This window comes from Agelaius tricolor, unplaced genomic scaffold (genome assembly GCF_023055355.1).
Source record: "Agelaius tricolor isolate 1412-34295 unplaced genomic scaffold, bAgeTri1.0.p SCAF_6, whole genome shotgun sequence".
Lineage (NCBI taxonomy): Eukaryota > Metazoa > Chordata > Aves > Passeriformes > Icteridae > Agelaius > Agelaius tricolor.
Window position 1 is genome coordinate 31,489,652 of NW_027269266.1, and position 27,203 is coordinate 31,516,854.

The following is a 27,203-nucleotide window of genomic DNA, read 5'->3' on the forward strand; positions in this document are numbered from 1 at the left end:
GTGTTCCTGCTCAAGAGCTTACAATCTAGTTTTAGATGGGGGAACCAGAACAAACTTCAGTGAGGAAAAGAACCGACAGAGCACTTCATGAGTATCAACTTGACAATCTTTGTCTCAAAACACACACATTAGTTCATCTCTGGGAGTCATCTAACAAGAATCTTGAGGACAGAGGTGGCAGAGACCTATAAATAAGGCAACAGGACACTCAACACCAGGGTGTAGTGAGAAACTGTTTATTAAGTAAACCAAATAGAGATGGCAGATGTAACCACGTGAAGTCGTAGTACTGTAGTGTGTATCTCTCATGAAGTACTGCTACTTGACACCTGCTGCACAGCTACTACAACTCCATGAAGTCTACCAGCCACCCATTTTCATACAGTATCTCCAAATGAACATAAAAAGGGGGGAGGGAAGAGTGCTGGTAACAGCAATTTTCTAGGATGTTCCCCCAGACACCCTTTTTTGTACAGTGAAGCAGCATGGGAGGTCTCACAAGGTGCCTGAACACTGTTGACCTAATGTTCATAGCATTCTGTCAGGCAAGTCACAAAGGTATTATTTATACAGTTTTACTGCTGATGAACAAACCAGTTCTTGCTCCATAACTGGAGTAACTCCTGACAAAATTTCTGTGCAACACAAACCAAAAGTAGCTGCAAAGCAAAAACATGACTGTTAAAAGGGACAGTACTTTTGCCAAAATGGATTATTACCCAGGCAAACCCTTCCATGTAACACTCCTATCCTTGACACACTGAATGGTATGGCTGAATAAACATGAAGAGAAACAGCCATCTCCCTTAGGTGGAAAAGCAACAGCACTACTATGGTAGCGCTGACTTGCATCACACACTACTTCAAAAACCAAAAGGAATACTAAACCTACAGGGAATGCACAGCTCCAGTATGTTCCCAGCAAATTATCCTCTACCAATGAGGCAAAGCTGCCAAAACAAACTCAGCTGACAACTGTTTGAAAATTCAGATCCATTTCTGGGGCTTGGGTTTTCTTCCCCAGAAGCGTTATGATTTCATCACAAAGAGATCATGTACATTAATCATCAAACTAAAAGAACAGTCTTTCCTACACATAACAAATTTCAAGCCCTGTTCATTTTACAGCATTAACAACAACTGTTTGCATTTTCTTGAGTGTTTTTTAGCATCTGCAGCACAACAGAAATGAAAAAAATTCAACTATCATTGTATGTAACACGAAGTCTGAGTGGCCAGAACCCTACTACCGACCTCCTTTCACCATCACTTTATAAATACAAGTCATACTCGATTTTTGGGTATTCTTTGGCTCACATACCAGTCAGCACAAGCTACGTTGTTTTTCTTTCTTCCTTTAGTTTGCTGCATGAAGTGTTCGCTGGGGGAAAGCTGGACCTAGTACTGACAACCTGATCCTCAGCTGTTAGCACCTGAAAACACTGCAACATTACACTTACTTGGAAGACTAAGTCTGTAGTGACGAAATCCCACTTGATAGAAAGTAAGAATCCATTGTCTACAAATTGATGACCAGTACTTGACCACACAATACTGCTTTTATTTGAAGTTGCTAACCTCCAGTATCAGGTTGACTCAAAACCGTGACTTGTCTCACCACATTTGTTGGTGACCATTGTTGACTGTCACAAGCCTTAACTTTTAAGGCCGTACCAAGAGAAAAGCCATGAAAATTCAAAAGCAGGACATCAGCAAACTTAAAGACACCAGGTTTTCAAGACTTGAAATATCCAGTAATTTCATTCTTGCAGTGCTGTCTCCCCTATACGCTCCCTTCGCCCACTGCCATCAGACCAAAATGAGAACATCCTCCTTATGGAAAACATACTCAATGCAAGTAAATTTTAAATCTCGTTGCTACACTACTGAAATAGTATTTTAAACAGAAAAATTACTGTCCTTTGAAGTGGTTTGGTTAGTTTTCTTAAATGGTGTATGAATGTGGACTTGGCAACTGTAAAGAAAAAACTTCCATCAACTACATCTAAGTTATAGGAAAGAAGGCAAATTCCTTATGATCTGGTCATTCTGTTGGAAAGAAGAAAGTAAAGCAGATTTGTGCGTCTTCATTTACTGCTTCCGTTAGAGCCCACCGGTTACCTATTCAAGTATTTCAAAGTTCAACTTAAGAAACAGAAGAAAATTGTACGTGAATCCTTCAACAGTATTAATAAAGGTTAAAAACATGATTCTGCCAAAGCATATAAATTTCAACTTTTGAATAAACCATGCATGAAGATAAGTGGTTAAAACAGTATAACCTCAAGATATCTTCCCTTAAATACACTCCCAAGCAAGCTTTCCCAAGTTCACACTTGGTGTTTGTTTTATTTGGTTTGGCATTTTTTTGTTTTGGTATTTTCCTTCTGCCCCCAGATGCAGCTATGGGTAGTAAGTTTTGTACAGCAGGAATTCTACATTCCAGTCATTCTGTCTGTCTTCATGCTAAAAGCACTTTAAAAGTGAAAAGGATAAAGCTCTTGTCCTATTGAAATCTGACAAACTGGCTTTGGTGGTAGTTTCATTAACAGTAAAGTATGAGGTAATAAAAAACACAGCCAAATAAAGCTACTTTTAAGCACTTGTGTCCAACAGCAAAGACATCAGCACTTTTAAATTTGCAGCGCTGTTTCTCCCAAGAGAGAACAGATGCCCATGGTCAGAGAAACGAGTTCCATGAACACACTTGTCAAACTGATTCTGTTTTAAATTCACCTCAAAGTGGAATGCTTCAAATCATGGAAGGGTCTAAACATAAACATTATTTAATGTTAGATACACACTAAGTTTTTATTAAGCATTACACTAGAACTACTTTGGTATAAAAATACTTTATTTTAAAGCTATGAAAGTTATAAATATATGTAGTTAAACTTTCTACTCACAGAATGTTTGCTATTTTAACATTAGTAATTTGTTTCTCCTAACGAATCTGAATTTTATTCGAAAGGTTTACAAGACATTATTACTATAATTTAAAAAACCCATCATTACAGGGATCTGTACTAATTGTGATGTTTTATCAGTACTCATTTAACCTCTAGATTTTTAATGAAGGCAGCAAAAACAACTATTTTCTGATGATACAGAATTTCTTATTTCTTGAAGCGTTTCTGTGGTTGACCACTTCTTCATTAGTTACCTGCAGCATGGCACCTTCCTGCCAAAGAAAAAAAAAGTGTATCTGAAGATGTTTATCACATATGTCTAAACCAAATTACCAATAGGGGAACTTCAGCCATTTTTAAAAAAAAAAGTATAAGCAGTTCACTGGTGTGTCTAACACAAAAGGAACAGGACTTTTGTTAGCTGAGTCCACGTTCTTCAATGGGTAGCCTTTTAAAGGCATTGAACTTTGAAATTAAGGCATTTTTGGTTGCCTTTTTTTTTTGACAGGTTTTGTTGATTTTTATTTAAAACCAAATCTAGTAGAGTATGCCACCCTTACTCTGAGTAACTCATTCAATACTTGATAAATTTCCATCAATTTGAGGTGCAAACATTCAATGCAGTGAGAGTAAGGCTGACTAAATTTGGCACTAAGGTTTGTTAGCTGCAAGAACTATAAAAAATGGTGGAAACCTCAACATTCTAGCCAAATTCCAATTTACACAAATACATTGTACACTTATGAAATACCACCTGCAGTTTCATTTGAAGGTTTCACTTGCCCTCCTAAAGAACTGCTTATGCAGTTGTTAAGAAAATGGACGACACATTCCTTCACAGAGGCAGATGTATTCTGTGGTGAAATTTTTCTTTACACGTAAACACTCTACAGTTACTTGGGAACCTTTGGGATGAAATGTGTTATATAGAATAGATTACAGCAGACAAGACACGGAACAACATAGTTCATTTTCAACAGCACAGAACTACCTTCATTGCATTACCTTGCAACCACCATAATGCATAGACTCCCAAGAAAAAAGAAAATGTTGCAGGATGCAAAAATAAAGTTGTATGATTTAATTAACTTGTGACCTACCATTTTAACTACCAACACCAGGGATGGAACCCTTGCAAAGCTTTACTAATGGACACTTGCAGGTCTCATTTGTTCAACTGTAGCAGTGTACAGTGGCAGCAGTCTATGCTTGTCCAGGGTTCATATCATAGCTAGATTCCAGTAGGAAAAAAATATGTTAAGTAGCTGAAATTAACAATTATTTTTGTAAAAAAATTTAATAATACAAGAAAACAGGATTCACAAATTTCTTTTCAATTTGTAATAGTTAACTCAATTCATTGCTATATGTTAAACTACATAATGATAATGACTATACTGAAAGAATACTGTCATACATTATTAATTTCTTGGGTTTGAAACATTAAGAAAGGAAAAGTAAACAAGATCTTACCTAAAGAAGTTTAACTGAAGCTTAGAACTATTTTGCTCTACACCCTCAGCCTTCGTTGCCATCCTTATAAACAATCTACCGTAGTTAAAGCTTTGCAGAGATACAGCACAGCTTTTTAAGACTGGCTGAACTTTTAGTGACGTTTTCAAGAGTTCTCTTGTACTAGACCTGCGTCCCTGGAAGAGTACCTTGCTGGGGTTTTTTCCTTTCCTTGCCATTGAAGAAGCAGCATCTAAAAAATCTAAAAAGGTGTTTCTCCTTGCAGAGATACCCCTTAAGTTACCTAGATATTTTAAACCTGGTAATTTACAGACAACATACTTTTTTCTCACCAGCATTAAATTTTACACGTACAACAATAGCTTTGTATTATTTGTGGGACCTTATACTACCCACTCCTTGCCTTATTTTACAGTATTAAAAAAAAATCTAAAATTACACAATATTTCCTTTAGAATTATTTTATTAAAATCATAAATGTACAACAGCTTCTTAACTCTACACACGCACTTAAATTTTTAAAAGGAAAACGTTATGTCTTATTACACCATGATCCTGGCTAAAAGCTTTTCAAAACTTTGAGAAAAATCTTAAAAAAGGTTTCACATGTCACCTGAAACTTACAAATTTAACATTATCAAAGGAATGCTTCTACACTTACAAAGACCACTAGAAAGAAACAACAATTAAAAAGCTAAGAAACTGTCTCAAAGGCATTTTTACAATCCTTCCTCCACAGTAAGGTAATGTTATTAAATAATCCAAATCCATTCACAAAATGGCTCTCTGCATCTGCTCTGGTGTCTTCTGCCATATCACTGCATATTTATGCATGACTGAGATAAGTGTTTCCTTAACATTGTTATTTCGATAACCTGAAGCTGTTCTGTTACCTCTGGGCTCTCATCCTCTCCTATTTATACAGTGAAGCCTGTTTCAACAGAAGTAAAGAGTAAAAAAATAGGTTATGAAATTATTCATCTAACCATTTTTTAAAGGAAAGATAATATCCTAAAAAGCTTTTAACTCCTGCAGCTACTCTCAAGAATCACTGCAATTTTAACACTTAAAAACATACTTACCCATGGCATGCTTGAAGAAACTCAGTAACGGCTCCTCCCTCCATATCCACCACTTCCTCCACTGCCCCCGGGACCATAGTTTCCTGCAGTTGCAGAACAAGAAACAGAACGGTCCCATCAGTGCATTTTTAAATCTAGGAAGGTTTTTCACAGAAGCAATCAATCAAAGCTTGACTAAATGAAGAGTAACATCTGCTTTACTTCCAGTGATAGCATTTGCAACACCGACTTCTAACATTTCACTGTCTTCCTCTAAAGAACTTCCAAAGACTGCCACAGGAAGCAACTACATGCTGAAATCTTAGAAGATTCAACAGTGCCACATGTAATTTGATGCACTGTGCTGTCTTGAGACTGTGAGGGCTGAATTTGCTTGCAGGCTAAACCTTATAAGAAAGGGCATCATGTTTCAGTTTCCATTTCACAAGCCTGATACTCCATTTTAGACAACAAAAAGTAGGATGCCTCAGAAAAAAAGAGGATAAAAATCACAGCAAATATGATGGAAATTAAGTAACTAGACTCTCCACAAATAGTGTGAGCTGACAGCAAAGAACATGAAATAGAATCTTTAAACTCAAAATTGCACAACACTGTGGAAGAAGTTAGTATGTCTTATCTGTTTCAAAATAATAAAAATAAATTTCCCTGAGACAGGCTTTACAATATCAAGACACTGAAGCAAACTTGCAGAAAGAACACAGGCACTTCAGTCCATCTACTGCAGAAGTTATCCAATTCCTACATACCCACCTTGGAAGCACATAGAATAACCTGGATTGGAAGGGACCTTTTAAGATCATCTTGTTCCAAACCCTCTGCCATGGGCAGGGTTATCTGTCACTAGACCAGGATGCTCAAAGCCCCATCTAACCTTGCCTTGAATACTGCCAGCAATGGGGCACTCACACCACCTCTGAGCAACCTGTTCCAGCACCTCATCACCCTCACAGTAAGTTTTTTTCCTAATACCTAATCTCAGTCTACCATTTTTTAGTTCAAAACAGCTACCACCCCATGTCTTTTATTTCCCCCAAGTCCTAGAAGTCCACCCACTCCAACTACAAGGAAATACACAGGACATATACAATACCTCCACCATATGGTCCCCCCATGTTCCTGCTGCCACCAAAATTTCCACTTTTCATCGGACCATAATTTGAAGGTTGTTGGTTGTAGTTGCCAAAATCATTATAGTTTCCACTTCCATAATTGCCTGTATTATCGACACAAAAGTGGAGAAATACCTACATGAGCTAAAATGGATGCAACACTCAAAGACACCCCATTATAAAAATTCTAAATAAAGTACAAAATCACACATGTATTCCAGCAGTGCATGCACCAAACAATGTTTTCATTCTATTTCATACTACTTGAAAAACAACAACTTCCTTCCACAACATTTCCAAACAACCATCCCCCAAACTCAAATGACTTGCAGTAACTTGTAACTGAAATGCTTGAACAATTTAAGCCTAAACGTTACCTCCTCCATAGTTGTCATAACCACCTCCATAGCCCCCACCCTGGTTGCCATAACCAGGTCCTCCTCCACCATAGCCTCCTCTTCCTCCTCCATAACCAGGACTGCCACCAAAGTTGCCACCTGTGAGAACATAATCCTTTTAAATGAGCTTTTCAATATAAAATGCACTCAAATTATACACAAAGAATATTTTTTCTGTTTAGAAGAACAAAGAGAATGAAAAAGGTAGTTTTGTAAAGAAAATTCTAAGGACAGTATTTTTTAAAGCACATACTAACTCCTACCCTAACTGAACTATGACCAAACCCCAACAGTCAGACTGCCTAAAGATCTCAATTGAAAGGTTTAATTAAAATCCTCATTTTCCAGGAAATTTAAGACCCACTCATCCTAAAGATAAGAATGCTTGTCCAAAAAATAACCATACAATCTGCCATATGGAAATGTGACATAAGCCAACAACCATGTACATTTCTTAAAGCTAGCAAAATGGCTCAGGTAATTCAGATAAATTTTATACATATGAATATAAATACGGAAGTGTTTCCTAATGAGAGAAAAATACATCACCACCACAATAGCAAACTAACCTCCAGGTCCTCCGCCATATCCGTTATATCCATCACCAAATCCACGTCCGCTTCCATATCCATCTATTGGGAGAAAAAACCCCAACGGATTTCAATTTACCTGTAGCAAACTAGTCAAATTCTCAAACTCTTATGACCTTCAGAACTAAATCTCAGAAATTATCAATTAAGAACATGTACAATTAACTTCAGAAAAATAAAGCTCAACATCCAATCATCGCTCTACATTTTTTCTTTTCTTGGGTTTGTAGGGTACCCAGTTTTAAAATGTCAGGCAAGCACTGCATAGAACCAGAGAAATCTCTTTTTAGTAAATAATTATGTTTAGATTACTTTTGGCTTTCCATAAAAGCTAAAAAAAAAACCCAAACCCAACCAAAAAACCACAACCAAAGCAAAACAGAAAAACCAAAACACAAGTTCACTTGCAAGTTACTTTTCCCAAAAATTCTCTCAACTGCTACAGGTGCATTTAAGTCAAACAGCACCAAAGCATACAAAGTTTTCCAAAACCAGAAAGACAGCATTAATAAGGTAAAAAATGTAAATGCAACAAACATGCCTGTCTTACCGGCTCCCCCTCTGAAATTGCTGCCAGGTCCTGGACCGAAGTTGCCACCACCTCCACGAGCATCACCAAAACCAAAGTTTCCTGTAGCAGTTTAACATTTATAAGTAGCGAGATTGTGGAAAGTGAACACAAAAATCAACCACAAACTATTAAGCATTACTTGTACATACCTCCTCTCCCACTCCTAGAATTTTGAACCTCCTGCATTTCCTGTCTAGAGAGAGCTTTCCTTACTTCTGCGTTATGTCCATTGATGGTGTGGTACTTCTGCACTGTAACCGTATCAAATAACAGGCTATCAGCATTTAACTGCCAACAAGTCAGAATATCAGACTTCTAATACAAACACATTCTGAATCATATAAAAGAACACAAAATACCATACAATTTTTTAACAAGGATGACAACACTTATTTGAAATACATGTTCCCACACAATCCAGCAACCTATGATGTAGCAAATAATACAGGCACATAACTAATCCCATTATCTGTAAGTTTAGCTTTACACTGAGGCTAAGAATTAATACTATCCAAAGAAGGAGTGAAATTACTTACATACAATTTTATCCACAGGATCATGGTCATCAAATGTAACAAATCCAAACCCTCTCTTTTTACCAGACTGTCTGTCAGTAATGATTTCAATAGTGTCGATTTTTCCATACTCCTCAAAGTAGTCACGAAGGTGGTGCTCTTCAGTGTCCTCTTTAATACCACCAACAAATAATTTTTTCACAGTAACATGAGCACCAGGTTTTCCAGATTCCTGTTAAAAGAACTTTCTAAATTAGTACAAAAAAACCCAATTTCACAAAGCACTATTTTACCTGGATCTCAGGAATAGAACTCAGATAAACTACGATTTTTAAGGTAATGCAAGCTCATTTAGGGGGCCTTCTAAGAGGAAAGTAACACTGCATTGCTTGGAGGTTTTTCCTCCCCCTTTTATGTCAAAGCTTTAAAAGCACTGAAAAATGATAGAGATCAACTGTTTGAATGAACTGCAAGTATTTAATAACTTAAGTTCGTGCATGACTTTTGTAATTGTTAAAACAAAGATGCATCAGCTTCTTCTGCCCAATACTCCAACAGCAGTGAACCCACATTCCACTTGTTTCAAGGCCCTTCAACCTCAGCAAATTCACAACTATGCATTTTAATCCCATTAAACAGCATACACACATGCTGTTTTAATTACCTTTTTCCAAATGCTAACCAACCCTGCATTCTGCAGAGAATGGCAAGAAAATTGGGATAGCTAACAGGGGCTACCAGTGATTACAATTTCCATTTCCCCATACCTTTGGGACAGCTCATTCAAATCCAGTTCATCAATCCAACCATAATCTGGTAAACCCTTCCAGAGCTTCCGTGTGGTGAACAGAACTTGCCTTATAATCCACCCTTGCTCCTCAAGCACCTCTGTGCCACAGTAACCTGGCTCTGGTTTTATGTACCTTTTAGAAATACCCCAGAAAGATCTTGGAATAATCAGAAAAACTGACAGGAGTTTATTAATTTGAGGCTTGTGCAAGGAACTATTCCAGAAAAGTTACTTTGGAATTTGCATCATCACAAATATTCAACAGAACATGTTTGCTACAACATGTTTCAGACCACATATGTGTCCCTTGCAGATATGATTCCATAACCAGAATAATATAATAATTCACTGTAATAGTAGATGTTTATGTAAGAGACTAAAAGTGTGGGAAATAACACCCCAACTATGGGCTTTGAACCAGGTAATTTAAACCCAGGCAATTTCAAACAAGAACAAAGCCTGTCTGACCAAAACAGGCATTTTTCAAAGCATGAGAAGCATTTGCTTTCAAAGCCATACTTACCTCTCTAGCCACAGCTCTCTTAGGCTCAACCACCCTTCCATCAATCGTGTGAGGTCTTGCAGCCATAGCTGCATCAACTTCAGCCATGGAAGAGAATGTTACAAAGCCAAACCCCCTTGATCTCTTGCTTGCAGGATCCCTCATTACCTAGAATCAATAAAGACATTTAAACTATTTGTATCAGTCTCATGTTAAGCTTTTTGGTAACAGTATTAAGAGTAAGTGTGTAAACTTAATTTACTTTTTCCTGGCTTTGATTTCAAAACACAAAGTAGCAGACTCTGTTGATATAATATGAGTGACACTGCTTGGGATCAAAGAAATTCAAACCACTGCTGTCCTCCAAGACTCAGTTAACTCAGAAATGCTGCTAGATCAGTGGGGTGCATCCCTGTCAGTATTCAGAAGACACAAAAACAGAGGTGCTTACAGACATGGTTTAGTGATGAACTTGTCAGTGCATGGTTAAATAGTAAATGGTTTCTTCCAACTCTATGAAAACATCACAGAGAAAGACATCCTTTTCCAGCTTTACTACGGCTGCTTACTGCTTACCAAGACACCAGTTTTTTGCCAAATGTTACCAACCACACAGATGTAATAATGCTCTCTGTAAGCACTTTCTAATGCACTTCAGACAACTTTCAGATACCAAAGTTGAACTGTTGGAAGCAGTGGTTAGATAATCTGGGAGAATTTTACAGAAAACAGATTGTGAATGTTCCCTAACTCAATTAGGCTTGCAAGAGTAAAATTTACGCATTGCTACAATGGACTGAACTGTGTGTAAAGCAACCAACTGTACCATTAAAAGCTAATATTCCATCTTCTCTAAGCAATCCAGAAAACAAACATTTAAAATTCCTACACATTCCATGCCACTGCTATGTATTGGTATGCTAAACTTACCACACAGTCTGTAAGCTTTCCCCATTGCTCATAGTAACTCCTCAAGCTTTCTTCTGTGGTTTCAAAGCTTAAGCCACCAATAAACAGTTTGCGGAACTGCTCCTTTTCCCTCTGCCATGGGAAAAAAAGAAGATTACATTAATATCATTTGAAACACCTCTTCTGCATTAGCAAATCAAACACTAACCAAGATTTTCATAGGTATCAAAGACTTTCAGTAAGATTTGTTTTCAAAATGAGACCTGGCTCTTCTAAAGGTTCTACTCCCATTAAAGAAATTAAGCAATTTTGCAATTCTACAGGCCCACTTTTACAATACAAATTTTTTTTAGTCCTTATTCCTGTGTCTCCCTCTAGATATCAAAAACAAGGGACCACACTTGAAAACTTTCAGAATACTCCTCTGTAAGACCCATATGAGATGCTTTTTAAAGAAAATGAGAACTTTGGGATTTGTTTTTATTACAGAAAATAGGAATTAATTTATACTGTCTGGTTCCATCCTGGGGAATATTCAATTATAAAAACCATTATGGTTAAAATTGTTTTACATTAATACTGCCATACTATTCATCCAAGGCTTTGTAAGTAAAAATCAATTAAATACATCTAAGTATGTTCTCTAACAGGTTAACAATTCATATATTCTCCATAATTACTAAAACAAATGAAACTCAAGCATCTGTAAAATTAACCTGGAATCCCACACCACTGGAATTACCAACAAACCTATACACCCTCAACAGGAGCACCATTAAAATAATTCCTTTCAAAGTAGAAATGTGAATAATACATATTCATATCCACTAATGCTTTCAGTAAGACTTTATTTTCTTGCGAAGAAACTATCACTGCACTTGTTAAGCAAAGATCTTTTATGCACTAACAAGAACATCATAAAAAAACCCAAACAAACCCAACAACAAACAGGACCAATAATAAGCTATTGAATTCACTTTTTTGTATGTACTGGTAAACTAAAGCAGGAAGAAGAACCTTCTGACTTTTACCAGTTCAAAGCACTTTTACTGTAACTTTTTATACAAACCAGGCCTTTTAATTGCCAGGTTCTACATACAAAAGTATCACCAGCTCATATGTATGAAAATTCATGCCAAACACTTAAAAAATGCACTAAGAAGTAGTTTTCTTCTACAAATTCATTATTTTAGAATGTTGTTTTGAAGAGAACTGTTCTTCTAGGGACAACAGAACTCAAATCACTTCAGCTTTTCACTGTTAACTAACTTTAAAAATCAAGAAAATCTGCTTGGGTGTTTGGTTGTGTGTTTTCTTCAGTATGGTGGTTATTTTTTATACAACTCAAATATCGCAGCAGGAGGTGTAATTGACAAACACAACATGATTAACTGTGCAATGGGTATTAAGCTAAATTTAAATAGGAAACTAGAAAAACACTGAGCCTAAGAAAACAGGCAAAATACTTCAGTACACATATGCTTTTAGACGTATTAAGCCAAGCTGCATGCAGACCAACATATTTTCTGAAGTTGTCCAAGGCAGGCCTGGATCAGGATGCATATAACAGAACACGATTACTGTGTTTTTTCTTCAAAATACACCTCCGTATTGCCAGCCTCATATACTGCAGTCTGACAAGGAAATCAACTTTCTCCCCTCCTTCTTCCAAATACATCCTCTATTTAAGACTGATGAGTTCAAATTTCTCTTGAAAAATATTTGGAATCTGCTGATGGATCTAGTTTTTTTTTTCTTCTAGGAATAAAAAGAAAGCTAGTACTGTCTCCTCCTTACACAAAGGACAGTCAAAATAAGACACGTGCTCAAAAGCAGCAGACACGTGTTTTAACTAATTTATTTTCACCTCTTTGCATAAAAGGAACAAACAAAAGAACACTGCACACCAGACCACTATAAAAAAAATCATATACATCAATATGCCATTTATTAATTTTGAGTAGGAGGTAGAAAAAAATTTAAGCATCAATACTGCAAAAATAAAAATCCTCCCTTCAGTTCTGCTGCTTGAGAATTAGGGACCATTTGCTTACAGTTTCGTAGATCTACACAAAACCTTTTTCCTGTATAATCAATTACCATACATTTAATAAAGGGCATTATTATAAAATAATATGAGAATTAAGAAAGTTTAGTAGGCAGGTAAGATATTTTCATTGTTATGTTTACTCCTGAAAACAGCTATAAACCTGTAAATGGAACTCAAGGAAAGAATAGAACAATTATAAAAATATACTACATATAACTAACAGACACTGAACAGAATAGTTAATGCATTGTACAGATGTATTTAGGGTCATGATCTACCTAGAACATCTAGGCACCACTCGTCAGAAAACAGCAATAACATTCATCACTAGTTCTTAATGAAAACCATTGTGCCAAAACAGCATACACAGGCTGCTCCACGAACATGCAGACAATCTCTAGATGCAGAGAAACTATTTGTCTTAAATGAGCCAGTTTCGAGAAGCTCGGGATGGCAATAACATTAACCTCCAACCAAAGTCCAGAGAGTTCTGCCCATCTAAAGTTTGTGCAGAAAGTATAAAATGTACAACAATAACTATCATCATGCCAGTACCTCTTAGAATCCTGAGGAAATGCTCTTTTGGTAAAGACACAGACACCTCATACTTAGAAAAGGCCACAGTATAAAAGCTGGAGGTAACACCTCTTTCGAGATTTCCACAGTATATCCCGTGGCAGGAATCAAGCGCCAGAGCAAATTTTTACCTCTGTAGGATCTTCATCCGTGTGTATTTTAAACCTTTCCTTCACAGGCTTAAAGCAACTTGAAAGCACTAAAAAATGCATAACCTTTACTGAAATATTAATCACCAGAGCAAGGAAAGGTGTTTCATATAGCAGTAATGTGCGCACACATAATCCACGCTGACTGCGGAATTAAGAATTCGGGTAACAAAAACGTTTAAGGGAGATTAGGGAGGGGGGATCCCTGAACTGCAGGGCTCGGCAATCCCTCAGTGGCTGCTCGCCCGCCGCCTGTGGCAGCCGGAACGCAGCGGCCGCGCCGGCTCCGCCATGTGGCGGCAGCGGGAACACCGCGGCCCCGAGCCGGGCGGGGAAAATGGCGCCCGGGAGCAGCCGCCGCTTCCAGGGAGAGAGCAGCAAATTGTTTCTAGCGTGCACCTACACACACGGTACTAAGACCTCTCCGGCGCTCCTTCTCGCGCCCGTGAATACCTGACGACTACAGCTGGCACCCCGCTCTGCCGGAGGGATCCCCACTGCCCCTCGCAGCCACGAGACTCGGCCAGGCCGCCATTTTACCCCTCCCCCTCGCCACCGCCATTACCCGCAGCGCGGCCTCGGCCGCTCCGCGCCTGGCGGGGCCAAGACGGCCCCCAGCCCGCGGAGCTCCGACTCTCCCTCCTCCTGCGACACCTCAGCAGCAGCGCAGCTAATAGCCATGGCCACGGGCTCAAGAACGCGCTGTCCGCCATGCGCGGTCACCGCAGCTTCCGCCGCCTCGCCTGTCTGCGCGCCAGCCCCAGTCGCCGCTTCCAGAACCTTCCTCTGCGCAAAGACATCCAGCATCCACCCCGCGTTGCGACCCAGCAGCACCGCCAGGACTTGCGCGGACGACCAAGCTTGCTTGTAATGCTCAGCCCCGAAAAAAATCACTCTGTCTGCACAAGCAAACGCGTCTCCCTCCTTAAAAGCAAGCTCTAAACTCTCCCATTCCACGTACCATATTCTTCATGGTTTATGTATTCCTGCTCGAGAGTACCGTACAACCGGTCGGTAATGGCTGCCTGAGCTGTTACGTAATTTGAAATTCAGCTCCGCGTAGTGTTAGCGCCCTCCTACTCGGGCTCGCTTCCGAGGTTTAATTAATTAAAAAAAAAAAAGGCCAAAAAAAAAAAAAAAAAAAAAGCCAGGATCTGGAGCTTAAATATCTCCAAAGGGGCTGCAGTTCTGAATAACGCCCCTACGTGTTTTTATCGTATAATGAAAAGTCATCGACTCCGTTAGTAATGGCCGTCTCCGAAATGAGCCGAAGGAGCTGTCGTCGTCGAGCTTATCCGCTTCGACAGCCGCCGGAAAAAGCCGAACCAGGAATGGAAGCCCATTCGACTCGCTTCGGTAATTTCCGGAATCTGCCGCAGCAGGCGAAAATGGCGCTCGGCGCCAGCTCGGCAATTTCCGGACAGAAAGACGCAGCAAGTCATCGACTACTTCAGCCAGCTCGGCAGTTTCCGACAACCGACAGGCTCGCGAGACGTGCCCGAGCGCAGCCGAAGCGGCCTCAAACGCTGCTGGCACCGTGTCACTTGTTTTTGTTTGGTTTTTTTTCCGGAAATTGACAAAAGGCCCCGAAGGCTCAAACCTCGGCTTTAATATTAGTCGGGGGCGGCCGCGCATCGCCCCCCGAAACCTCACCGTGGCCCCCTTCCCCCTCCGCCCAGGCAGGAGGAAGTGAGAGCTACACAGATTTTGGCACAAGTGCGACACATCGCGGGGCCCCGGCGGAGGGAGGGAGGCGGACTTCACCGCAGCCCGCTCCGCTCTACCCCGCACCGTCGGCATCGGGCGTGCCGCCCGCTCCGCCGCTCTGTTCTCCTCCCCTCCTTCTTCCCCTCCCTTTTTCCCTCTCCGGCAGCCCTACACGCACCGCGACAAAGGGTGAGTGCTGCCGCCCCGCGCGCCAAAGAAATGGCGCTGGAGCAGCTCCTTTCTTCCCGCCCCCTCTGCTCCCCCTCCCTTTCAGCTTCACCGCGGATCCACCCGCGGATCTCCCGCCCGCAGCGAGGCCTCGCCAGCAGACTCCCCGAACCTCTTTTCCCACTTATGAATGAGTTCTAGGGCCTCAGAGCCCCGCTGCTTTCCGAGCCCGCTTCCCTCCCCCCTCCCCTTGCTCACGCCCAGGCCTCCCCGCCGCAACGCGGGAAATGGCCGCGCTCCAAGGGGGACCCTTCCAAATGAGCTTCAAACCCACCCCAGCGCTCCTCGCCCGCCCTCCGCGCGCCCGAGGCCCGCCCGGCCGCACCGATCGAGGGCCTCGCTCCGCGGCGGCGGGCAGCATCGGCCCGGCGCGCATTCGCAGCGGCGGCCATGATGGCGGCCGTGGCTCCCGGGGTCTGCCAACCCCGTCCGCTCCCCCAGGCTTACCCAGTCGCTTTCCCGGTCGCCGCGAGGCATCTTCCTTCTTTTGGACGCCTGGCGCGGTCCTGCGCTCGCCCCGCGTTGGAGAGACGTCTTGGCCCCCCTCCTGTGCCGGCGGCGACGACGGTCGGAGGTTGTAGCGGCTCGCGCGTAGGCGGCGGCGGCGTCGTGCGCTCTGCCCCGTCACAGCCGCCGGCGCGCAGTGCTCGCCCAGCCCAGCCCAGCCCAGCCCCGCCAGCCACCGCCGCGCCGCTCCCCGCCCTCCGCCTCCCGCCCTCCCTCTCTCTCCCTCCCTGCCCCCACCCCCCGCCTCAGCCCCCCGCGGATGTCGCTGTTGCTGCTGCCGCCGCCGCTCAGTGCGCGCAGGGCGGGAGCCAGGAGGAGACAGGAGACCCAAGCGGCTGGGCACCATTGAAGTCTGTATCCTTCTCTCTCTCTCTCTCCCTCTTTTCTCTCGCTGCAGCCGCCTCCTTTCACCCCACTCACCCTCGAGTCCCCTTCCCTGACTCCCCTTTCCTCTGCGGCTTGCTGCGGGCCGCCGCGGGGAGATGCGGAGCGCAACCCGCCCGCCTCCCCCCACCGCCGCTTCTTCCCCACCCCCGCTTCCTTGGCGGTGGGGGGTGGCGGGCGGAGCGGAGCTGTCGGGGAATCGGGGCTTCGGCACCCGCTCGGGAAGGGAGGGAGGGAGGCCGGCCCCCGGACCCGCGGGCGCTGTCGCCACGGGGAAGGAGAGCAGCGCCGGGGGCGGGGGCAGAGGCACCCGCGCGGCAGACAAAGCCGGCCCGCCGGCCGTCCCTGCGTGTGCCCGGCCTGAGGGAATCGTGACGGGGCGGGGGGAAGACGGCGTGGAAGGGGCCCTGTCAGCGGCGGCGGAAGCGGCCCGGGGCCTGCGTCCCCGTTACCTCGCCCGGGGCGGCCCCGCCGGCCTCATGTGCGCCCGCCGCAGGCCCGAGGCGCAGCCGCCCCCAGCAGGCCTCCGCAGGGCTGCCTCTCTTCTGTGGTGGGGGGGGTTGTTGTTGGGTTTTGGGGATTTTTTTTTTTTTACCCCTTTCTGCTACCTCTCCGGGAGACACAAGGCAAGACCTTCGGCACTGGCGCCCTGGCCCCGGCCCTTCTCCCACCTCGCCTACCCCACCGCCCATGGGACTGCCAAAATCCACCTCCCGTGTCAGGGAGGATTGGGCGGGATCGCTGAGTCCGGGAGGCTTTCTGGCCTTAAAGGACTTCTCTGCTTTACCCAGGCATATGGGGAATTCTAGCATTTCTGTAGCTCGCTGCGGGGCGGTGACAATACATGCCTATGGAGCTGGTCGGTATGAGAAATGACATGGAAAAGGGGATGGATTGTATTCAGCGTAATTTGCATAGGTTAAATATGTAATATGTGCATCTTAGCTGAGTTAATATTGTTCTAGGACCTTAACTCTTGCCAACTTGAGAATCAGAAGGCAACGTTATAGTTGCATTAAGATAAATATTTGCTGTTTGTAAGAATTTGCTACCATGTAAGAATAATGGGTGATTCATTGCACCACAAATATATCTGTTCCCCATCTGATATTTGCATTTAATATAACTTAGGTATATCTTCAATTTCTAGAATCTGAACTCTTGTTCTATTTGGTTTAAGGAAATAAGCATCCCTGATGGTCCTCCCCCTTTTCCCTAGAAACATGTCTATGCTTTTGAAGGCCTTGGGAAAAATCTTTTTTCAACCCTATATACCACCTTGTCAGTATCATTTATCCTGGCTAGCCTAATGGTGCATTACTGGGTTATGCCGGACAAAGTAGTAACCTACTTTTTGTTCTGGATTTAATCCGTGTAAGAAATGTTGTATGCAGTGAATACATGGGGGTTGGAACAAGGACCATGCTTGTCTTGGGATGCCTTTCTTTGAGTAATGCAAACTTCCTTTTAATTGTCATGCATTTTTCTAGTAAAAGCTCTGCAAGTCTGCAATAAAAATGGCCTCCAATAAAACTACATTGGTAAGTTCATGCACACCTAAAGTATATAAGGATTTAATCAACATATTTTTCTTCAAACTTATAACTTGGCATCTCCATTTAAAAGATACATCCACATCTCCCCTCCCCAGCATTATTCTGACCAAAATTTCAGATCCAGAAAGTAAGGCTACTAGAAAGGACATTGTCTTTGGTTTTAATAAATCTGCCATTTCTAAAGAGAAACTTGTTGGGAAAAAAGTGTGAAAGGACTCTGCACTATTTCATCTATTCTACAATAGAAAATACTGAGGATTTTTTTAGCCTCCTTTCAGCATACCATGTAATTCATCATACATGTAAAAAATAAAGTCCAAATCATGTACTCATTTAATTTCTCCCAGTGTATTTGGAGAAAACTATTTGCCTGACAAAAGGCAGTCTTTACAGATGAAAAGTAACATTATTGAGAAATGATGTGGCATAATTAAGATGCCTTTTGAAATGCTTTTTAACAAATAACAGTTTCTTTGAATTTCATAGGAGCAGAGATTATCAGATGTCAACCCCTCCTGGACCATTTTAATGATGCATTCATGGATCTCAAGTCCTCTAAAGCTTTGCTTGACATTAAAATATGGACTCCTAAGGGCAGTTGGTTGCTGGCTACAGTTCTACTAATAATGATACATAGTTTCACAAAAGACAGACCTGTAGAAGTATAATGTGAGATGTATCTGAGGTGTAGACGGGGAAGTAAGGAAAAAATACATGTGCACAATTCAGAACTTCAATAGCAGAACAGCTGGTTTATAATGCACTCAAAAGGCCTGTTCTTAAATTTACAGAAATGATTACTCAGCTCAAAATATATTCAAAACTTGTATTAACTCCTGGCTTAGAAGTGCAACGGAGTGCTTCCTCTGTGTTGTACTAGTTTAAAATATTTCACCAAGGTGAATGTCTGAACTTTCTGTTAGTAGTTGATTGTCCACTTATCCCGAATTTGAAGAAGAAGTTAGCCAGGGTGGGGAAGGGCACTTTGGAGAGAGGAAAAAAATCTTACAAATGCAGTATTTTTAATCTTTTGATGTCAAGAATTTTGCTGCACAGGTCAGGAAAATCAGTTATGGTTCCCATGGGAACCATAACTAATTCTGCTTCGTTATATATTTGCATGCAAAACCTAAATGTGTTAAGGGATAGGGTAGCTCTAGAGCTGTAATTCCAATTTTCTTATATCTTGAATGTTAAAATTCTACACCACAGTGTCACATCAGTGTTTTAAGCTTACCCCCCAAAGAAAGAGTGATTATCCTTAGATCTGCCTCTGTCATATGTAGTGTCATATGACTTCTGAATGCAGAAAGAGAAACAAGCTATACATTAGCCTTCAATGGTCAAATGTCCAGTTTACAGCATGCAACCCTAGAGAAGAGAGCTTCAGGGGTCAAGTGGGCATTTGGTATTCTTTGAGTTCAGTCAGGTGTCACAATTCACTTGTGGGCTGAGATTTGCATGGGCTTGTATAATCCCAGAATGTACAGGTTTTTAACATGTTCAGTATTTCTGCAGGCTCTGCAATCAAGTGTTATTTTAATAGGCTCAAGAGTTTGAAGAGCAGTGCTGATGCACAAGACCTAATAAATCTCTAATATTTAAAACAGAAGCAGCATACTCTTTATTTTGCTATTTCTTACTGCACTTCAAGAAAAAATACAGACCCCCATGACATTCATTTTCCTCTGTGGAAGATACTTAAGATACTTAAGTTTTAGAAAGTAAAAAACCAAATTGTTGCTTTGATACAGAAATCCAAAACATTGATCTTTAAGTGACAAGAATTAGTGAAGCCGAAAAGAGTACCAGAAAACAGTCTTCCATTGAATCAAAGAATTTTAGTCCAACGGAGAATACAGATGGAGATGTTCCCCACTTGTAGCCTGCTTGCCTCATCACCAGTAATTATAATGTTATTACTATGGTATAGTGAGTCTGTCTTTTTCTGTGTTGTCGTTTTCCCCTCTGCTACTTTTATTATTTGTTTATTTCCCTCATATCTACCCCTTTCTATTTCACACTTCCATTTTTTGAAAGAAGCTGCCCTCATAGAAGCCTTGGACATCTTCATGTTGTATTTCCCTTCAATATCAGTCTTGCATTCTTTTTCCTGTGGAGGCAAAAAAAGCCAATATGCTTAAGTTAACACTTTTCAGACATGAATGCTGTGGTCAAAATACACCTGGGATATGCAGGCACCTAAAATCTAATTGGAAATACATGCTCTGTTCTCTCTTCTATGCTCTCAAATCAAAATGATGGCCGTGTGAGATATATGTAGAAACTTGCTGTTTAAATGAGAAACTAGAAACTTTTTCTCCTCTTTGTACTTTGAACCTTCAATTTATGGGTTGCTAACCATAAAGAGTGAAGTATTTTGAGGAGGGAGGGAAAAATTAATTATTAAAAATAAGGGGTACAAAGACAGGGCTTTGGCAAGAGAAGCATCTTCCAGTCTTCACTAAAAGAATACAGTTTTTGTTCTAACATACTTTTTTTTTTACCTTTCACCACATCAAGACAAAATTCTACTAAGTCTAAAAGTTTGAAAATTTGAAAATTGCAGTGTTGTCAAACTAACCCATATTAGAGAGGACTAGAGAATGGCTATCAAGCAAATAGAGGTGCTTTGTGGTATTTGCTTGTCTGTGTTCTGTTGTAGAGAAAGTGCTTTAGTGAGGAATTACTTCTGTCCACTTTGATTTAGGGTGCTGCATAACTCTTAGGAGCTTAATACTTAGTTTATGGCTGCCACTTGACAATTTCTTTATGAGGTGCAGTCCAAAATGGCAAGCAAACTGCTTTTGGTCTGCTAGTCCTCCAGAACTGTGATACAGCATGATAGGCTTGTTCCAACTTTTATAAGATTACAAACAAGGAAATTCTGAAATGTGTCCTTTTACTGCTATTCAATTGTGCCTTATTAAACTGGGAATGCCTTGAGGATGATGTGGATGTAATATTTGTATTAAGAACTTAAAGAATATTACCTGAACTATCAAATGTAAACTTTAAAACACTTAAAAAGTTTTGTAAGTTAGCAAAATTCCATTTATGTATTAAGTGCTGTACTTAAGTGTAGCAGTCTTAAATGTATGCACCTTTGTGACATCTCTTTGTAAGTTACATGGGTGCATGGCTAAGAATGAGAAGGGACTGCAGTAATGGAATGCTCCTAGCATGTGTCCTCTTCAATAGTTGCGGGTTATTATTGAGTATTTTGCTTATTGTAGCAATACGTCATAAACTTTGCTGCCATCAGTTTCTCCTTGGTTTTTTTTGGAAAAGGTAGAAGCCACCTTTTTTCAGTACCATCCCTTTTCTATTTTATGCATTTTCACAGTTTCCTTATTACTTCTCTTTACTTCTGCCTTGCCCTCTGCCTTTTCACAGGCATAGAGTTAACTTTTAGAAGCTTCCTGATGTTTTGAGCATGTAGCACTGAGAATTAAATTTTTAAGGGGAGTATAGTCACTGAGTATGTGAACAAAAAAATTTCACCTTTTTAAAAACTGGTGTTGGGTATCTCATTAAGCAACTGATAAAAACCCAAAAGATTACCATGTCTTGCTCAGGTTACCTGACCACATGCACTAACATGAAAGGAGTCTGAGCTTCTGGCTTTAATGTTAATAAGCCGGTGAAGTAACTGTGTAAAGCAAAAGAATAAAAAAGAATTATGTTATTCTGAATTTCTTTTGTAGCACAAAATGGGAAAGAAACAGAATGGCAAAGGTAAAAAAGTTGAAGAGGCAGAGCCTGAAGAATTTGTTGTGGAGAAAGTCCTGGACAGACGTGTTGTAAATGGAAAGGTGGAATACTACTTGAAGTGGAAAGGATTTACAGAGTAAGGCATTCCTTTTTTTTTTTTTTTTTTTTTTTTCTGATAGAATGATAAACACCATTGATTTGAAACTGTGACAAGAGATTGGACAATGGGCATCCACTTTAAAGAAGCTTGAGGGAAGGACTTTTTTTTTTTTTCTTAAATGCATAGTCAAGTGGGATAGTCGAGTATGAAGATAAAATAGAAGATAATGTAGTTCATTGTTTACTCTATATAAAACATTTGAGAACTTTTACGACGTTCTTAGTGATTGTTCTTTTACCACTCTCATAGAGCTTGTGTCCATAGCTATCAAGGTAAGATAGACTGATAGTTATCATATATGTAGCAGAATGAATGGTACTTCTGAGTAACAAATCACGCAGGAATGTAAACAGCAGGCACCTTTGAAGCAGATAGTTTGCTTATTATTAATTTTCCTGAACTGTTCTCAAATTAACTGAATATGCCTGTGGAATGGTTGCCTTCATTAGGCATACATCAAAGGAATTTTTGAGTGTCTTTCCCAGGACTTACATATGTATGTTAAAACTTTGCAGTAGACTTAAGAAGCTGATTGTTTAAGAAGGAATGTAGTTGTGCCTCCTTCCAGTGACACTCTGTGGCAGCTTGCTTTGACAGCTGAAAGAAGAATTTGTGCATAAATGGTTATGTATGCTATGATATTATTGTTGCATACCTCCCAAAGTGAGTGCATTGCAACATTGTGCAGTCTGGCAACCTGGAATGTGTGTAGTGATGTGTGCATAAATGTGAAGCACAATGTGTTTAGTATTTGAGGGTCTGATTTGAACTTGTAATAATATATTATTGTAATGGAAAATAATTTGTAGGTAACCTGCTGGTGCAGTAGTGCTGTGCCAGTACTTGCATGTGAGATACAGAGTGGTTGTGAGGAATATTCTTAAAAATTTAGTTAGCAAAATGCATACTCACTGAAACATAGTCAGTGCCCAGCTCTGCCCACCTTTGTTCCGTCCTGCAGTCAGTCAACTGAAGGAAGCAGATAGTTCTAGGTATAGTTGTGTTCAGTGCTCAGAGACAACTTTAGTGTGTTCCTCATGTCTGAAAGCTTATATGTATGGATTTATACTTAGGCTGTTTCTAATGACTGCTGTGTACACTCTGTTGTCTGTAACTCATATCATACTGTTAGTTTTCATGGACAGTCTTTAGAGGAACCAGGGAAGTGAGTCAGTTTAAATGGACAGTTAAGTTTTGGTAGGGTGTGGATTGCTTGTTTCAACTCTCATACCCCACTGAGAACACAGGTGTTAATAGAGCTGCTTTTTCTGTTACCTTCAGATTAAAAATGTTGTTTTCAATACTAATGAAGCATCCTTTCAGTCATCAAATGCAGTACATGAAGGCTACTAAAGGTGGCAAGATAAACATCCTTAGGGTTTAACAGACCTACCTTATATAGTGAGACAAAAATTAAGTTGCTTATTTTAAGGGGAGCCATGGGGCTAGTTTTACATTTTTCTTTTTTACTTAGTTCTACATAAATGTGTGTATGTTTCAGTGCTGACAACACATGGGAACCTGAAGAGAACTTAGATTGTCCAGAGCTAATTGAAGCTTTTCTGAACTCTCAGAAAGCTGGTAAAGAAAAAACAGATGGTGCCAAAAGAAAATCTTTGTCAGATAGCGAATCTGATGATAGTAAATCAAAGAAAAAGCGTGATTCTGTAAGTATATGTTCATGTGTTAAGTTTTTGTTTCCTCCATCTCTCTCCTACCTCTCCATCCCCCAAAAATCATATTGTGACTTTGAGAATGAGACTGAACACTGATGTAAAACTGTAAAAATTTCTTAGCATCTGGATCTGTGGTTTGAAAAGGGTATATATTCATTGCGGGTAATGAGACTGTCCAAATGGTTAGTAAAGAATGATTGACTGACACGATGATTAGAAGTTCTTACATTGTCCCATCATCCCACTTACTGAATAATTGAAAGTAACACTGGTTAAGAGTTATTAATTAATGGTATTAAGCAATAGGTTTCTATTAGAACAAAAGATCCATGAATGGAACAAAGATGAAGTTCTGGTTTGCTGCCATATTTAGTATATGGTTTTGAATGGGTGATTGGCAAGATGGCAAAATGTGAAAATCAATCAGTTACTTAGACTAGGAGCAGACATAATGGTGGAGAAGGAGTAGAAGAGGTGAGTGAAAAAAGCCTACCTTTCCTGAGAGGTCTGGATTTCTCCTTCAGTTTAAATGAGTAGGCAAACTGATACATTTAATGCTGATAAGTACAGAATAATGGACACGTAATAATGTGTTCAACAGTTCACATTTTCTTCTGTAAACTTTTGGACTAGTGGTTTGAAACCTGAGACTGCCAGTCATTTTCATGTACTGGAGAAGGCAGGCAGTTGGACATGTGGTTACTGTCAAAAAGGTTGGAAGGCATCAGAAAGAATAGTCCATGAATTATACAAAGAATATTTTGCTTTCTGTATAAAGTCAGTTGTTTGGCTTCATCTGGTACAATAGTGGCCACTGTCTCTAAAAGGATATTATGAACCTATAAAGGAGCTAATACAGGAAATAGTTGTGATATTTTTTGTCACCAGTGTGATGTCAGTGAGCCAAGAAGAGTTGAGGTGTTCCCCAAGGGTGCAGTTTCACTGTTGGTATAGGCAACCCATGCCTGTTGTTTTGCTGAAAAGGATATGTTTTTTCCACTTCCAGGCATGCATTTTTACTTTGCTGTTTTTGTTCTTTTTACTGACCATGCTTGTTTGTTTATCTGCTGAAATTATTTTAGACCATTTGTTTCATCTATTATATTTTCAGAAATAAATGCTGGAAACATGGATATAAAATCCTTTATTATTGTCCTACCTCTAAATTACTTGGCCTGAAGATTGGTCATGAAAAAATACTATGTAATTATAGATTTGATTTGGTTTAAAGGCTGTACTTTTCGTTCTGATACACGAATACACACATGCATGTATGTACAAAAATTCCTGTATCTAGTACCAAAATAGAATTTTGTCTTAAACTAGATAACCATCTTCTAAATTACTAGGTTGATAAACCAAGAGGGTTTGCAAGGGGTCTTGATCCTGAGCGGATAATTGGGGCTACGGATAGCAGTGGAGAGCTTATGTTCCTCATGAAATGGTAAGTCTTACATCCACAGTTCTTGTCCATAAAGGGAGGGCAGGCAGCTGCACTTAGCCTAAAGAGACAACTTCCTCTCAGGAATAAGACACAGAAGCTGGTGGTCTCCTTATTAACCTTGTATTCTTAGAAAAACAAGCTTTCTATATTCAGCTAGGACTTAGTCCCTCTTCCTTCAAAACCCAAAATATGTTTCATTTCTGTTGGTTCAGTTTTACTTTAAAAGGTAATTTCTGATAAAATAGGAAGAAATTGGCATTTGTATGGAAAAAAATGGATCTTGATAATGCTCTTGCAGAGGGAATGGCAGGCAGAAATCCAGCTTTACATGTTTCAATAAGCAGAAGCCAGCTGCTGGATAGCCAGCTGTTTAACCAAGCATAGTGCCAGCTGTTCTGTATGCATCAAAGTGAAATTGGAAGCAACTAGGGGAGAAAGCAGTGGTGGGGATAAAGAATAAACAACACGTTGAGGCTTGACATTATGGGCTAGTAAGAGGCAAGAGTGATGTGGGGAGTTTGTGTTGTTGGGAGACTAGATGGGGACCAGCTTCATTAGCTACAGTGTTGGGAGAAGGATTTCTTGCTTTGTGAACAAATGGGGTAAAATTAATGCTTCTTCCCAGTGTTGAGAAATCAAGAGATTGAATTGACATTTGCTGAGAGTCAGATTTCTTAAGGCGATGGGATAAGAAGGATGGCTTTCCACAGCCTTTGAGAAGGGCAGAATTTTCTGAATGGAGTTAAACTGAGTGATCTCCTGAGACATGATTTGTCTTGGGATTTACCTAGACTGCTGATGATTAGTGCTGTGGGAGATGGTCTGCCTTCTGCGTTCTCAAATTTTCTATAAATTCTATGTGAAACTTAGAAAAGTTGAAAAACAAAGATCACAAGTGTTTGAATTTCTGCAGTGATAATTGGCAATATCAAACACAGAGGACATTTTTTTTGTTTAATTCAGTTGCTGTTGATGAGTTTTTCATAATTGGTCTTAGGTAACAAACATAGATGAGTTTATATGCACAAAGCTGACTTTTAAAGGCAGCATACACTTCAAAATGAAGTGAAGTCATGTCAGACTGGCAAGCTTCATTTGTTAGTCCAAGACAGCATCAAGAATAACAGTATGAAATACAGGAAGTTATTTGCATAAACAGCAAATGTAATTTGCATGGAAGTACCAACTCTTTAAGATTGGTTGGTCCTATTGATTTTGAAGTCTTACTTTGAAGCTTTGATTAGTCTTTAAAAGACAAAAGTAACTGAATTTTACTTCTTTCATTATATACTCCAGTATGTAACCTTATGACTGATTCCCTTTGAATAGCATTTTCCTTTCAAACAGAAAATACATGGGAAGGGAAGAACAATGGAGCTATGACACCTCGTCATTACCATTAACATGGAAAGTCTTGGTAGCTTTAGTGAAAGGAATACTGGAAGCTGACGTTTCTAGCTGACGTTGTTTTCAGAACTTAGAACTTATGAAGAGCTGCTAAATGTTTTGAAATACTGATTATTAATTTTCTCAAATCCTGCTCTCTTCTACATCAGGAAAGACTCTGATGAGGCAGATCTGGTGCTGGCCAAAGAAGCTAATGTGAAGTGTCCTCAGATTGTAATCGCTTTTTATGAAGAACGGCTAACTTGGCATTCATGCCCAGAAGATGAAGCACAATAATTGTTTGCATTGCTTTTTTTATATATAAGAATATTAAAACCCGAAATTTGATTTATTAGCAATGTGAGAAGCATACATTCTAACAAGTTTCAAATTTGATATTTTTTTGAAGTAGTATGTTTTGCATCAACAGCAAGTAAATAAAAGCTTTCTGCAACTTGTTTCATTTACCACAAGAGAGCATTTGATACTACTACTTCCTCCATATTAGGTAAAAGCTTTTATAAAACATTGATGAACTTCCTTAGTTATTACAGGATCATAATGAATGTCTAAACAAACTCACAGATGTTTTGTAGTCTTCTATACTATTGATGTGCATGTATCTTCTTTACCCAAACCTAGCCCTTTAAACCTGTAAGGTCATTCTTTCTAGTATTTGGGATCACTCGGTCTTAAGAAGACCAGGTGAAAACTAACTTTGTAGTAATTTGAATGTTATCAGACTGTATATTGTTTACTTTATTGTAAATACTGGTGAGCAGTGGTCAATAAAATAGTTTTATATTCTTCCTTTA

General features: G+C 40.3%; 2 protein-coding genes across 12 annotated transcripts; one reads left to right on the top strand and one right to left on the bottom strand.

Annotated features, from left to right (window-relative positions):
- Positions 1–2,833: 2,833 nt before the first annotated feature.
- Positions 2,834–16,141, bottom strand: HNRNPA2B1 (heterogeneous nuclear ribonucleoprotein A2/B1). 5 transcript variants are annotated; one of them, XM_071429231.1, is made up of 13 exons: positions 16,009–16,141; positions 10,873–10,983; positions 9,964–10,110; positions 8,672–8,882; positions 8,285–8,386; positions 8,115–8,195; positions 7,544–7,606; positions 6,954–7,073; positions 6,558–6,680; positions 5,465–5,547; positions 4,383–5,313; positions 4,010–4,140; positions 2,834–3,181 (listed from the first exon to the last, which is right to left on the bottom strand). In XM_071429231.1, exons 1-10 carry the CDS (start codon positions 16,036–16,038, stop codon positions 5,486–5,488), a joined length of 1,050 nt encoding a protein of 349 aa, XP_071285332.1. In that variant the 5' UTR covers positions 16,039–16,141; the 3' UTR covers positions 2,834–3,181; positions 4,010–4,140; positions 4,383–5,313; positions 5,465–5,485. The 5 variants fall into 5 exon arrangements, with proteins under 5 accessions (XP_071285332.1, XP_071285328.1, XP_071285333.1 ...); XM_071429227.1 differs by having other exon boundaries at positions 8,106–8,195; XM_071429232.1 differs by lacking the exon at positions 16,009–16,141 and adding an exon at positions 14,588–14,743 and having other exon boundaries at positions 8,106–8,195.
- On the top strand, positions 15,389–27,203 carry CBX3 (chromobox 3). 7 transcript variants are annotated; one of them, XM_071429234.1, is made up of 7 exons: positions 16,264–16,418; positions 17,943–17,993; positions 19,763–19,912; positions 21,716–21,858; positions 23,384–23,549; positions 24,908–25,002; positions 26,559–27,203. In XM_071429234.1, exons 3-7 carry the CDS (start codon positions 19,871–19,873, stop codon positions 26,683–26,685), a joined length of 573 nt encoding a protein of 190 aa, XP_071285335.1. In that variant the 5' UTR covers positions 16,264–16,418; positions 17,943–17,993; positions 19,763–19,870; the 3' UTR covers positions 26,686–27,203. The 7 variants fall into 7 exon arrangements, with proteins under 7 accessions (XP_071285339.1, XP_071285337.1, XP_071285340.1 ...); XM_071429236.1 differs by lacking the exons at positions 16,264–16,418; positions 19,763–19,912 and adding an exon at positions 15,402–15,522; XM_071429235.1 differs by lacking the exon at positions 19,763–19,912 and having other exon boundaries at positions 16,261–16,418.

Excerpts from the sequence above, each read along its gene's own strand:
- CBX3 (XM_071429233.1), top strand. The coding sequence starts at position 19,871 with ATGGAGATGTTCCCCACTTGTAGCCTGCTTGCCTCATCACCA. Across the intron at positions 19,913-21,715 it reads GCCTGCTTGCCTCATCACCA|CACAAAATGGGAAAGAAACA; the intron begins GTAATTATAATG and ends TTTCTTTTGTAG. Across the intron at positions 21,859-23,383 it reads AAGTGGAAAGGATTTACAGA|TGCTGACAACACATGGGAAC; the intron begins GTAAGGCATTCC and ends TGTATGTTTCAG.
- HNRNPA2B1 (XM_071429229.1), bottom strand. The coding sequence starts at position 16,038 with ATGCCTCGCGGCGACCGGGAAAGCGACTGG. Across the intron at positions 6,681-6,953 it reads TTATGACAACTATGGAGGAG|GCAATTATGGAAGTGGAAAC; the intron begins GTAACGTTTAGG and ends TCGATAATACAG. Across the intron at positions 5,548-6,557 it reads GGGGGGACCATATGGTGGAG|GAAACTATGGTCCCGGGGGC; the intron begins GTATTGTATATG and ends CTGCAACTGCAG.